The 13840-nt window shown below is 45.3% G+C and overlaps 1 protein-coding gene across 4 annotated transcripts in view; it reads right to left on the bottom strand.

The window, feature by feature from the left end:
• Positions 1 to 13504, bottom strand: part of KHDRBS3 (KH RNA binding domain containing, signal transduction associated 3) — a 159692-nt gene extending 146188 nt beyond the window's left edge. For all 4 annotated transcript variants that reach the window (XM_073590377.1, XM_073590379.1, XM_073590380.1 and 1 more), the window contains exon 1: positions 13259 to 13504. In XM_073590377.1, coding sequence (XP_073446478.1) covers positions 13259 to 13343 — 85 coding nt within the window. In that variant the 5' untranslated portion in view covers positions 13344 to 13504. The remainder of the gene's footprint in view (positions 1 to 13258) is intronic.
• Positions 13505 to 13840: the final 336 nt, after the last annotated feature.

Here is a 13840-nt window from a genome sequence, read left to right as displayed (position 1 = left end):
GATTCTAGAAGCAGTGAGTGACACCAACACCACCCCCTGTTGATGATAAATTTGAGAGTGTTGCCAAAAGTTGTTGATTGGCACTGATGCCACTCACTGCTTCTGTCTCTGTCCCCCCCAAAACATTGTTTCACAGAATCTACGATGGCAGAAGAGATAGCAGCAGAGTGCCGGCGCTGCACTTACAGCTCCACAGCTTTCATCACCCAGGATCCAGAACTAGTGAGTAACCACAACACTGGCACTTGGAGAAATGCTGTTCCAGGAGGGGCGATGGGTGATGCTGGGAAGTGTGTGCAGGCCCAGCCCCCTATAACGCCACATATGAAACATCACAGGAAGTGAAGTTAAAAAAACACATTCAGGGATTAGGTAGAGATGGAGAAGTGTAGGGTGTTGTGTAATAGTAGGAGCAATGCCTAGTAAAAGACTGTGAAAAATGAGGATGAATGAACTACTAGCCAGTTTCCTACTCCACACTGCTGAGGGGCGATACCCCGAAACAGCTGTCTGTGGATGGATACCATGTTTTGGCATAGGTGGATTCCTTCATTGGAGACTACCCTTCCCGTGGTTGTTCCTTCCCGGGGAAAGACCTGGCTAGTCATTGCTTGCGTTGAGAAACATGTGATGGTGTCTCCGTGGCTTGTGTTTTGCATATTTTTACATATTTCCCATAAGGGATGGGGGCATTGCTCTAGAATCACTGCGTTGATAAACATGTGATGGTGTCTCCGCAGTTTGGATGTTGATCTCCATGAGTTCATTCATCCTCATTTTTCACAGTCTTCTACTAGGCATTGCTCCTACTGGCCAGTTTCCTACTCCACACTGATAAGGGGCAATACCCCAAAACAGCTGTCTGTGGATGGATACCACGTTTTGGCATAGGTGGTTTCCTTCATTGGAGACTGCCCTTCCCGTGGTTGTTCCTTCCCGGGGAAAGACCTGGCTAGTCATTGCTTGCGTTGAGAAACACGTAATGGTGTCTCCGCAGCTTGTGTTTTGCATGGTTGGTGATACACACATACATTCAGCTTTATATATAGATATACATTTGGGGTGTCAGAGCACCCCTTTAACATTATAAACTGGTACATGTCTATAGACCATGAATCCCATGTAAAGACATCAGCTGCATTCACTGTAAGTGATAAACACAGTCATAAAATCTGTACAAATCTCTTCAGCTTAAATTAGTAAATACAAATTTTTTTAACAGACAGGGCAAAAAAGGGAACTTTTTTTACAGACTGTGAAGGAATTTCTGGACAGTTGGCAACCTTGTAGGACACACACATGGGCAGTGGTCATGTATGTGGGACAATGCAAATGAAAAAATAAAGTTCAGAATCAGACTTGAACATGAGAAGAAGTTGGAACCCAAGGGTAACATTCTCCATACTCCTTAAAAATCCCTTTACTAAAAAAGTGCCCTAAAATGGAGGCTTTGCCTCAACCCAATGAAGCGGCTGCAGAGTTGCTTTGAGAGCAACATCTTATTCATTGCTTAAATGGGCAAAGTGACTCCTTATTATACATGGTGGTGCTCGGTATTGCAGTTTAGTCTCATTCTTTAACATCAGTCCCCCAAAAATTCAAACATTACTGGTCTTTCCTAAGATCAGGCCATCAGTTTTTAAGGAGGACTTGTCACCACGTCAAAAGGGACCAGTTATTGCTCTTATTTTATTCCCGCTGCTCTTAGTATTCAGCTTTTTTTTTTTAAAAGTCCATCATATTGTTCTTGAGATTTTTATGGTCTTGACTGCAGGGGGTGTGGCTTACAGGATCCTCAGGGGCGTGCCTTTAGACTGTTTTGCATAATTACACTGTGAACCACACATCCTCTTAGGCAAGGACCACAAAAACATAAAGCCAAATAAAAAGACCACAAAGACCACATATCTCTGGAACCGTGTGAAGGATTAACTGAAAAAAAAAAAACTCAATAAAACAAGAGCAAAACCTCACTTGGTGACATGTCCTCTTTAAGTCCTGAAGAGCTTCTTGAAGGAGACGTTTATAGCACTTGCTAGTTTGGAGGCGTCCTCGCCACTCCGGTAGAACTCCACGTTTGCCTTACATGTGGTCATTCTCTAGTAGATCACACCAGATCCAGCAATGAGTGGGAGAAACATGAACCCATGTGGCTCACATGTGAAACGCCTTATTTTGGTTACATTTCGGCACAGCCGATGCGGCACATCCACCTGTATATGACACCTCTATATGGGAGCTGCTGGTGATTCATTGTAAAACTGCTCGATTGTCATCACTGTTACGTAAAATCGACCTGGCCTAGAAAAACACAATAGTTCCTGATCATCTTGCATTTCCAGACACTACTACATATAGACGAGAGTTGTTGTGTTATTTATCAAAAATAAAAAGCAAATGAGCATTTTGGTTTTAATCCGGGGTCTGTTCCTAGTTGACTGTTCAAACCAAGCACAGGAAAATGGTGCACCCTTGGTGTGGCCGAGCAGCTCAGGACACCTTTTAACTATTTGCTTTTTCTCCGCCTCCCACCTCCTTCCTTGATTGACAGCTCTGACTCGACAGTTATCATAGAAGAGTAGGCAATGGAATATAGAATTCTGACTCCTATGTACAAGTAGGCGGGAAGGTGCAGTGAAATTCTCGGTCATACCAAGGGTGCACCATAAGCCAATGCTGGGTTTCACTACTCATTTGGTGCTGACTCCAAATAAAGGGTAACTGGAGCATTGTGGACCGCTTTGTCTCCTGACGCAATTTTGTAGCAGACAGCGGAGGGGGAACACAGCCGGGAGAAAGGGTACTCGGCTTGTCTACGTAACTTTATGATGCTAGACATCTCTAATGAGAAAGCCAGCCTCTAAGTATTTAAAGGGGATATCCAATGATAACTTATCATTGGGGGTCCAACCATTGGGACCTGCATGAATTACAGAATGGGGACACTTTTATCCCTGCTACAAAATGGATCAACAGGTCGGATACTCAACCGCCGCACCAATCTTTCTCTATGAGTCTTTTGGAAAAAGACGAGCACCGCGCTCGACAGCGTCATAGGGAATGAACGGAGGGGCGGGGGAGCTTGTGCACTGCGGCTCCATTCAAATTGCTGACATTATGTTTTACTATGATAGGCCTCTTTTATCTAAACTATAAGAAAAAAAAATGCCCATAACAACCAATATAAGCTCAGCTTTCATTTGTGAAGAAGCTGTAAAATAAAAGCAGATCTGTGATTGGTTGCTTCCAACAACCAAAACAATTTTTTTTTTCAGATAATTTTAATTACTCTTACCCCCATGGTTGGTGTATAGCCTTAGTGAATGCCAAAAGGGTTAATTATGGGCATAAGCTGAACCCTGCTACTTGCATTCCAATCTCTTGTCTGCATGCGGCCTCCAGTACCTCTGCTACCTACTTCCCAGTCTCCTGTCTGCATGCGGCGTCCAATACTTCTGTTATATTCTTCCTAGTCTCCTCTCTGCCTGTGACCTCCAGTACCTCTCTGATCTGCTTCCAATTCTTCAGTCTGCATGCGGCCTCCAATACCTCTGCTATCTACTTCCCGGTCTCCTCTCTGCCTGCAGACTCCAGACGCTGTCTTGGTATTAAGACTTTTAGTCTTCCTGAGTCCAGTCTGCAGTCTCCAGTACCTCTGCTATCCGCTTCCCGGTCTCTTGTCTGCCTGTGGCTTTCAGTACCTCTGCTATCCGCTTCCTGGTCTCTTGTCTGCCTGTGGCCTCCAGTACCTCTGCTATCCGCTTCCCGGTCTCTTGTCTGCCTGTGGCCTCCAGTACCTCTGCTATCCGCTTCCCGGTCTCTTGTCTGCCTGTGGCCTCCAGTACCTCTGCTATCCGCTTCCCGGTCTCTTGTCTGCCTGTGGCTTCCAGTACCTCTGCTATCCGCTTCCCGGTCTCTTGTCTGCCTATGGCCTCCAGTACCTCTGCTATCCGCTTCCCGGTCTCTTGTCTGCCTGTGGACTCCAGTACCTCTGCTATCCGCTTCCTGGTCTCTTGTCTGCCTGTGGCCTCCAGTACCTCTGATATATCTGTTTCCCAGCCTCCTGTCTGCTTTCAGCCTCCAGTAACCTCTGCTGCCTGCTTCCCTCTCTCCTGTCTGCCTGCGACCTCCAGGGCTTCTACTACCCATTCCCTGTGTGCCTCATCTACCTGCTGCACAGACGCCCGTGCCCACCCGGATCTGTGGCTTGGAGGATCCATCTCACCAAAACAAACAAACAGGCTGCAATTCTCATGCCAACCACTATGTGGCAATATATAGACACCTATAGTATAAACATCTCCTGACAGTATCACATTTATTATTTCTTCATTCTCAGAGTTAGTCATCTTGCCCTACACATCAAGGGATATGTCAAACAAAGAACAGCTAAAGAAATACATATCCATAAAGTGCTGACGTGTGGGGGGAGGGGACTGAAACTGCTTATGCAGAGCGCAGCAGGAGAGATGACTTGGTAATCGGTTGCTGCTTTCTGCATAGGCAGCAACGGAAATGACAAAGCTCAGTATCATAAAGCGAGTTTTGTCAACTCAATTGCAGCCCATGCAGAGCACAACAGCCATTGACAAACTCATCTCCACTGCTGCGCAGCGCAAAAGGGAATGACTGAAGATGAGCAGCTAATGAGTGAAGACCGTGTTAAATCACTAGGGTTAGGGATAAGGATGGAGATCAGTTTAGGGATAGAAATAAGATTAGGATATAAGGTAGTAAAATAAATAATATTTAAAATTAATTGATTACAAAAACATGCAGATTTAATCATAAAGGCTCAGATCCTAATCAATTTTCTAGGAGCTGAGCTGCAGTACCTAATAATGGCCACTGCTCAGTGAATGGCGCTGTGCATATCGATGACTTGTCCTATGGATGGGGCATCAATAGCTTGGAAAAATCCCTTTAAGTGAGTGTTCGCCATTGATTTTATTTTATTAATAGGTAATAAATTCTGTGTCGATTAATTTTTTATTATAGTTTAATACGGTTGGACCTTCATTTCTTTCTTATACGCTGTTCCAAAGTCATCGCACAGAATTAATGACGTTGCTCAAGGACATAAAAAGTTATTGGGATTTTTTTTTTTTAAAATGAAAATTGATTTGAATTCAATTATATACTTTATTTATGAAATCTCCGACTATGCTGAAGTGAAGCTACTGGGACTTCAAGAGGGACAAGTCCTGAAATTGGGTCATCAGTCACCATTTTACAGTACGTGGGTTCAATTAATTTCCACTTACAAAAGATAAAAATAACTTTACGGTCAGAGAAAACCCCTTCAAATGCCAATATTCTGACTACCTACATCAACCACTAGGGGGAGCTTTGTCACTCTCAACAACATGTGTTCTTATGAGTGAGAGCATAAACAGTATGCAACCAGCTCCCAAGCTCCCTCTAGTGGTGGCAACAGTCAGGAATGTATCAGTTACCTATCATAATGCAGAAGACTTGGAAATACAATGCTGAGAAGTTATGAAAATTTGTTAGGAAATTAACATTGAATTTTTTGGATGTTGAAAAGGGGGAATTTAGTTATTTTTTCTATTCAATAGGGAACCTGTCACCAGTTTTACACCTTATAACGCCTTTCTCTCACCTTTCAAAGCATGTGTATCATGTTCCTTTATAGCCTCATAGGTAACCCCCTACATACTTCCGAAAACGTCTTTTATTCATGTCCCACGCTGCAAATTTCGCTGTCCGGTAAGATGGGTGTCTCCAAACGGCGCTCAGCGCTCCCTCAGACCTGTCAAACACCTCCTCTCCGGTGTTGATGGAAGCGGATGTCGTTTACTACGTCATCCACACAATGCTCAAAGTGTCGCGCATGTGTAGTTGAATCAGAGGCCTGCACAGGCGTGACGGCAGGGCAAAGTCCAGCAGCCCGCATGCACTGCTTCAATTCCACGTCATCAGCTCCTTGATGCGTTGCTCTCTGCTCAATAGGGGAAAGCGAAGCGTGCCTGTGCAGACCTCTGATTCCACTGTGGAGGCGTAGTGCTCCGAGCACTGTGTGGATGAAGTACGAGACGTCATCCACGTGAACCGGCGGCTGTGGCTACCACTGCCTGGTATTAAAGTGAAATGAATATCCACTGCTCTTCACGTACATGGGCATGGGGAGCAGTGAATATTCATTTCTCTCTAGCAGCAGGCACAGGCTTCAGCCGCAGCAGCCGGCTCCTGCCTCCTGTCACCCTCTGCTCCTCTGCTGGCACCGGGAAGGGCCCCTTGACTCACGTGCCCCATAGCAGCTGCGTGGTGTGCCGCTATAAGCAACATGCCCCTGGCTGGGGGCCCCTGGTACAACGGGGGCCCTAGGCAGCTTCCAGCCCTATATGCCAGCAGATGTCAGTGCCTGGGCCCACCAGAGAATTCTCCGGGTCTCCGGTGGGCCAGTCCGACCCTGTCCACGTCCATGAAGAAAGAAGAGGTGATGTTTGCCGACACTGAGCACGGTTTGGAGACTGCCATCAGACTGGACTGCAACCTATTTTGGACGTATGTGGGACCCCCATAATGGTATGAAGGGGTTGTAGGAACCCCACTTACAAGATTTAAAAGTTGACGGTGGGAGATATAAGGTGTAAAACTGGTGACAGGTTCCCTTTAAAGGGAATCTGTCAGCAAAGAATGACTGTTCAGACTAAGTACAGGCACTCAGTGCACCATGGTGTGGCCAAATATTTAAGTGCACCTTTCCACCTGCTTTTTTTTTTCATGTATCTCCGCTGTTCTCTGGGTTTATGAAACCAGACCTGTCAATCAAAGAAGGGAAGGCAAAGATAGAGGGAAAACTAGCAGGTGGCAAGCTGTAGTTAAAGGTTTGGCCATGCAAAGATGGCGCCCCGAGGGCATTGTGATTGGTTTGAACAGTCATTCTCTGCATATATACAGTGGGGAAAAAAAGTATTTAGTCAGTCAGCAATAGTGCAAGTTCCACCACTTAAAAAGATGAGAGGCGTCTGTAATTTACATCATAGGTAGACCTCAACTATGGGAGACAAACTGAGAAAAAAAAATCCAGAAAATCACATTGTCTGTTTTTTCATTTTATTTGCATATTATGGTGGAAAATAAGTATTTGGTCAGAAACAAAATTTCATCTCAATACTTTGTGATATATCCTTTGTTGGCAATGACGGAGGTCAAACGTTTTCTGTAAGTCTTCACAAGGTTGCCACACACTGTTGTTGGTATGTTGGCCCATTCCTCCATGCAGATCTCCTCTAGAGCAGTGATGTTTTTGGCTTTTCGCTTGGCAACACGGACTTTCAACTCCCTCCAAAGGTTTTCTATAGGGTTGAGATCTGGAGACTGGCTAGGCCACTCCAGGACCTTGAAATGCTTCTTACGAAGCCACTCCTTCGTTGCCCTGGCGGTGTGCTTTGGAGCATTGTCATGTTGAAAGACCCAGCCACGTTTCATCTTCAATGCCCTTGCTGATGGAAGGAGGTTTGCACTCAAAATCTCACGATACATGGCCCCATTCATTCTTTCATGTACCCGGATCAGTCGTCCTGGCCCCTTTGCAGAGAAACAGCCCCAAAGCATGATGTTTCCACCACCATGCTTTACAGTAGGTATGGTGTTTGATGGATGCAACTCAGTATTCTTTTTCCTCCAAACACGACAAGTTGTGTTTCTACCAAACAGTTCCAGTTTGGTTTCATCAGACCATAGGACATTCTCCCAAAACTCCTCTGGATCATCCAAATGCTCTCTAGCAAACTTCAGACGGGCCCGGACATGTACAGGCTTAAGCAGTGGGACACGTCTGGCACTGCAGGATCTGAGTCCATGGTGGCGTAGTGTGTTACTTATGGTAGGCCTTGTTACATTGGTCCCAGCTCTCTGCAGTTCATTCACTAGGTCCCCCCGCGTGGTTCTGGGATTTTTGCTCACCGTTCTTGTGATCATTCTGACCCCACGGGGTGGGATTTTGCGTGGAGCACCAGATCGAGGGAGATTATCAGTGGTCTTGTATGTCTTCCATTTTCTAATTATTACTCCCACAGTTGATTTCTTCACTCCAAGCTGGTTGGCTATTGCAGATTCAGTCTTCCCAGCCTGGTGCAGGGCTACAATTTTGTTTCTGGTGTCCTTTGACAGCTCTTTGGTCTTCACCATAGTGGAGTTTGGAGTCAGACTGTTTGAGGGTGTGCACAGGTGTCTTTTTATACTGATAACAAGTTTAAACAGGTGCCATTACTACAGGTAATGAGTGGAGGAAAGAGGAGACTCTTAAAGAAGAAGTTACAGGTCTGTGAGAGCCAGAAATCTTGATTGCTTGTTTCTGACCAAATACTTATTTTCCACCATAATATGCAAATAAAATGAAAAAAAAACAGACAATGTGATTTTCTGGATTTTTTTTTCTCAGTTTGTCTCCCATAGTTGAGGTCTACCTATGATGTAAATTACAGACGCCTCTCATCTTTTTAAGTGGTGGAACTTGCACTATTGCTGACTGACTAAATACTTTTTTTCCCCACTGTATATATATATATATATATATATATATATATATATATATATATATATATATATATATTGTTTTTAACCCTTTAAAGGAGGCTTTCGATATACAAGGGCAGCGTGGCGGCTCAGCGATCAGTGTTGGGGTCCTGGGTTCGTATCTCACCCAGTACATGTGCACAGAGTTTATATGTTCCCTCTATATTTTTTGGAAGACATAATTCAGATTTTGAGTCCCAGCGGGGACGGTGACGACGATGTCAATAATGTCAACAATGCGCCACAGAATATGTAGGCGTCATACAACCAACCGTGGCTCACAAATTACTGCTTAGCTTTTCAGAAGTTGCTCTGCCAATGTTAATATTCGTCAGTTGGATATCTTTTTAATGTATAAGGGATCCTCTATGCAAGTGTTAATCTGCCCGCAGCGCCACCACAGGTGAAACTGAGAATTACACAGCTCTCACCGAAATCAGAGCGCTTCCAATGCAATGCAGTCCGATAGGAAGAGACAGATAAGGTGACAGTCACACATCTGTCTTCTGTCCATACTTTTTCTCGGACAGCACATGGACACATAAGAGCTTCACTTGTTCCTTACCCGTCAGTTTTTAAAAGCCGTTCGGGTTTTCGGTCAATGAGACTCAGAGAGTGTTCTAATCTCAGCTGTTTTGGGGATCAGACTCAACCATTAAAGTCTGCGCAGAGCCATATAAAAAGAAAACGAAAAGTGGCAGACTTTGTGCTCCACGGTCCCCGTGTTTCATCTGTTTTTCACCGATCCATAGCGAAAAGTCAATGGATAAATATAAGATTGCCGACAGAAACAGAAGCGAAAAAAAACAGATGTAACACTGATGAAAAACAGATTCCGCAGAGACGAAAGGCGGATGTGAAAACCGACACGGGGGTGAAAACCGACACGGGGGTGAAAACCGACACGGGGGTGAAAACCGACACGGGGGGTGAAAAGAGCCTAAAGTTTGTTAATGAACACCAATGTTGATTACATTGTATCCACGATATAAAATATTAGTAAATGTAGCAGAGCCAAGTTCATCATCCTATCTTTCTAATGAGTGAAGACGAGGAACAGGTAAATGGCAGATTCGGCTCTGCTACATCAGTGATCTAGTTTACGGAGCGAAAAAATGAACATGAGTCTATAAAAGATAAGACACAACATTAAAACCATCAGAAATCTGGAATCAGGCAAAAAAACAGCTACAACATTGAGAAACGTGTCGGAACCATTCGTCGAAGGTTTTATCTTTATGCACCCAAGATCTCGGGGGGACGCAGGCTTTGAGGGGGAGCGGTGGGAAGGAGGATCATGGGGGCTTATTTATATGTTATAATGAATATCTGAGGATTGGAGCAAATCTGCGGCACAGAGCAAAACCATCAGCAGAGTAGAAGCCTCGAAGGGGGTGTTCACTTTTGCAATATATATGCAAAGTTATGGGTCTATGGGAAGGTAGAGACGGTAGGTTCGCTATATTAAACCACGTGGTACGTTTGTATTCTGCGTCTATGAAGATCCATACAGATGCAGCAAAGGTTATCGCGACCGGCAACGCACCATCCCAATGACTCGTCGCAGAAGGTTATCTCGTAATAGGACAAAGACAACTTAAGATTGCACAAGCCACGGACCGACGACAAGCTAGAGGTTGCAATGACACATTTTTTTATGCCTTTACATCCGACGCGAGGAAACCTTTGCCAGATCTGTGGGTTTTCATACGAGTCGCACACACCGAAACGGTAAAAAAAAAAAAAGTAGACATGAGGTTGCATTGAATTAGAGGCCGCTTAATTTAACCCTTCACGGTTTCTCGTCGGCCAAGTCCACGCAATGAGTTGATTTCGTAAACCATCATCTATTCCGAGCGTCAGATAAATGGGGTTTCACCCTTTTGGGACTCCCCCTCACCTATTGATAAGGGGTTCTGCCATATTTAGGCACCACTTTTCACAGCCTTTTTTACCAGATTCCTCTCAATTCTTTTCTACTTCAATACCAAAAAAAAAAAAATTGTACATTTATCGTTTACAGTAAACTTTTGTACACTTCACTAATTAGTCAAATTGACATACTCTGAAATGTGAATCCTGGAAAACAAGGGGCCTGTAGGTGATTCCACATAGTATAGTTTCATTCCATAAAAAACAAATATGCTAATGTAGTTATTTCCTTAATTCCCAAAGTCCCCGACGCGCGTCCACTCCATCGTACCCCTGGATGCAGTTGGCTCGCGGTATGGGCATCAGAACACCTGTTTACCATTTAGGCGGGGTGACATTCCGAATTTGCTTGGCATATCTTATGGAAAACCAATCTAAGTGTTGCTAAACAGACTTTCTCCATGCACAAATGTCTTTTCCTCATTATGAGTGGTGGAGGGAGGACGGCAAGCTTAGGTGCTTCAGACTTATATCAGAAGGCTGCAAAACTCCCCAATTCCCAGCGCAGGGAGGAGAGAGAGAGACCGTGTGAATTATGCAGCAAATTCCAATTTAGCTTTTCCAACTTGTGATAAACTGGTCTTGATGAGAACGTCAGGGGAGACGCAAGGCAGACAGAAGGAAGGGAGATACAACATGGCACACATTTGGAAGCCTGAAACCAAGCATCTCGTAGGGATAGGGGATTGCGACTTGCCAAGAACGCAACACTAAAACACAGCAGAGGAAACGATATATGGAGAGACGCTTTCGACTGGCAAGAGGCGGTTGATTTGCATAGCTAAAAATCCCTCCATCTGTGATACTGTAAAAGCATTTACAAATACCGGGAATGACACATTCAGAAGTAACGACACCCCATAAAACAAGCTGGAAGGGTAGAGAATAGTAAAAACAGTGCTGCCGGGCAGATAATGGGACAATGTTGGGATGAAGTCAAGACCGACAACATCCAAAGTAAAGATGTAGCAGAGCTGAAATCATCATCATCATCAATTGGGAAAAGGGAATAATGAGATATTTACAACAGTGTCCTATAGAAAACTGATGTGCGGTGGTATCACTATTTTCAGTACCATAGGGGCATGTGCCAACAGTGCCTGGAAAGGGGGCAGTGGGGGGGGGGTCTATCCATTCACTTTGTATTGACCGGGGTATTTAGATATAGAACTAAAACAGATCGCAATCTAAACCTTTGTACTATATATATAAAAAAAAGGTCTAGTGATGATAGTGACAAACTCAGCTCTGCTACATCTAAAATAATGTCTCAAATACTAGGCATGACCAATTATTTTTTTCCTATGAAATAGACTCCTCTATGTAGCTGTAAAGATGCATATATAATCCTCCAGGCTGATTCATAAACTAACTTCAAGAAAATATTAAGCCATGATGCATGAGAGGATGCAGGAGACGCCGAGCTGCTGACTGCTCCCCCACATCCAGATGTCACATCGCGAAGATACAATGTATGAGGGCAATACAGAGCCGAAGGTGATATCATGATCTACACAGAACGATACATAGATAGCAAAGATTCCGCATCCATCGATGATACATCAGTAACCAGCACCCATCAAGGAAGACAGGCCGAAATATTCATTGGGAAATACAGGTAAATGGATGTAGCAGAGCTGACTTTGATCATTTTGCATCATATACTATGTTATCATGGAATCTTACTGTGGGGAAAACTGTCTGAAGGGAACCAATGACATGACATATTCAGCACAAAAGAAGCTCTGCTGTCCATACACCCACAAGAAATGCCAATCAAAAAATAAACAGGATAGAAATAACAGGAGTAAAAAAACAAACAAACCAGACTCCATGACTGGTGGCGAAAATACAGAGATCCCTGCGTAGTTACCAGACCGGGGGATTCGTGATCAATTAACCCTCCTTCTGCCACAGAGTGGAGACTAATGAGACTGAGGTGCAGCCTGAGATCGCTTCTCCGCAACACCCTGGGAATAGGACAGCGCCAACTTACCAGAAATCCCTATTATCTGCATCTAGGAAGAGAAGAAGAAATCCTTCCATCCCCTTACACCAGTAATGAGAAATTAAATATTCCCCATCTCACAGAAGTGCAGGCAGATAAAAAAAAAGACTGGAAAGGACCAGTTACCAACAACTACAGGAGGAGGACTACTACTCCCAGCAGGAGATGTAATAATCACCCTAGGATGGAAGCAGGGGGGTAAGGAATGAGGCAGGGTCACGTGGGCGCGTTCTATTTGTAAACACCGCGTTCTATTTACCAAACATTCATTGTTCTCTTGTTCCATCGGGTTCTAACGACCCTGCGAACAGTATAGGCTCCAACAGGGGCAGAACAATGGGGAGAGGGGGCTCTGACACCAGGAGGACGTGGAACCTGCATTGATCACCATTGATTGGAAAGTAATTGCATTTCTCCATGTTAGGAAGCCGCATAAACGATCTTATAAAAGGGTAAGGAGGAGGAGGAATACCCCCTAGGGGTTCTGTACAGTTACCACCCCCCATGCCCTATCCTCATGGCATACACATGACAGGGACAAAGTGTAAGGAAGGCACAGACAGGGGCATCTGCCCAAACCCCAGGAGACAGACAGGGGCATCTGCCCAAACCCCAGGAGACAGGGGCATCTGCCCAAACCCCAGGAGGTCCACCACACCGTCTATCTGATGACATCCTCTGCTGTTAGGCACCACCTGCCATTGAGCTGCCACCATGCTCTGCCCTCCATCTCCTGCCCCCTCTAGCTGGCGGCATGCAGGGTGGTCTCCTCACCTTCAGTCACCATCCTCAGGGCGTGGGTGAAGGAAGGGTCCAGGGCGTCCTTCTCAGCCAGGAGTTGGGGCAAATACTTCTCCATTCCAGTAAAGCAGAGGCGGCAAGAGCAGAAAGCAAAAAGCTGCAGGGAAAAGGGCACGAAGACAAGTACTACAACTCCCAGCAGGGGCGGTCATACAGAGGAGCAAAGGAGCCACCGACAATCCACAGCTCCAGCGTCTCCCCGGACTGTGCACGGCGGCGGCTGCTGCGCTCTATAAGCGGGACGTATCCCCGCCCCGGCTCCTCCCCAGGGCGGGACTGATCCCTCCGCCGCAGCAAGCATGGATCCCTCCGCCGACTGCTGTCCCTGGTGCTGATCGACTGATCGCTGTCCCTGGTGCTGATCCAAAGGTTCTATGCAGTCTCTGTTCCTGGTGCTGATCCACATGTTCTATACAGTCTCTGTCCCTGGTGCTGATCCAAAGGTTCTATGCAGTCTCTGTCCCTGGTGCTGGTCCACATGTTCTATCCAGTCTCTGTCCCTGGTGCTGATCCACATGTTCTATGCAGTCTCTGTCCCTGGTGCTGATCCAAAGG

This window comes from Dendrobates tinctorius, unplaced genomic scaffold (assembly GCF_039654945.1).
Source record: "Dendrobates tinctorius isolate UK_male_01 unplaced genomic scaffold, ASM3965494v1 ptg000116l, whole genome shotgun sequence".
Taxonomy (NCBI): domain Eukaryota; kingdom Metazoa; phylum Chordata; class Amphibia; order Anura; family Dendrobatidae; genus Dendrobates; species Dendrobates tinctorius.
The sequence above is the reverse complement of the archived record's forward strand: the minus strand, read 5'-3'. Positions and strand labels throughout refer to the sequence as shown.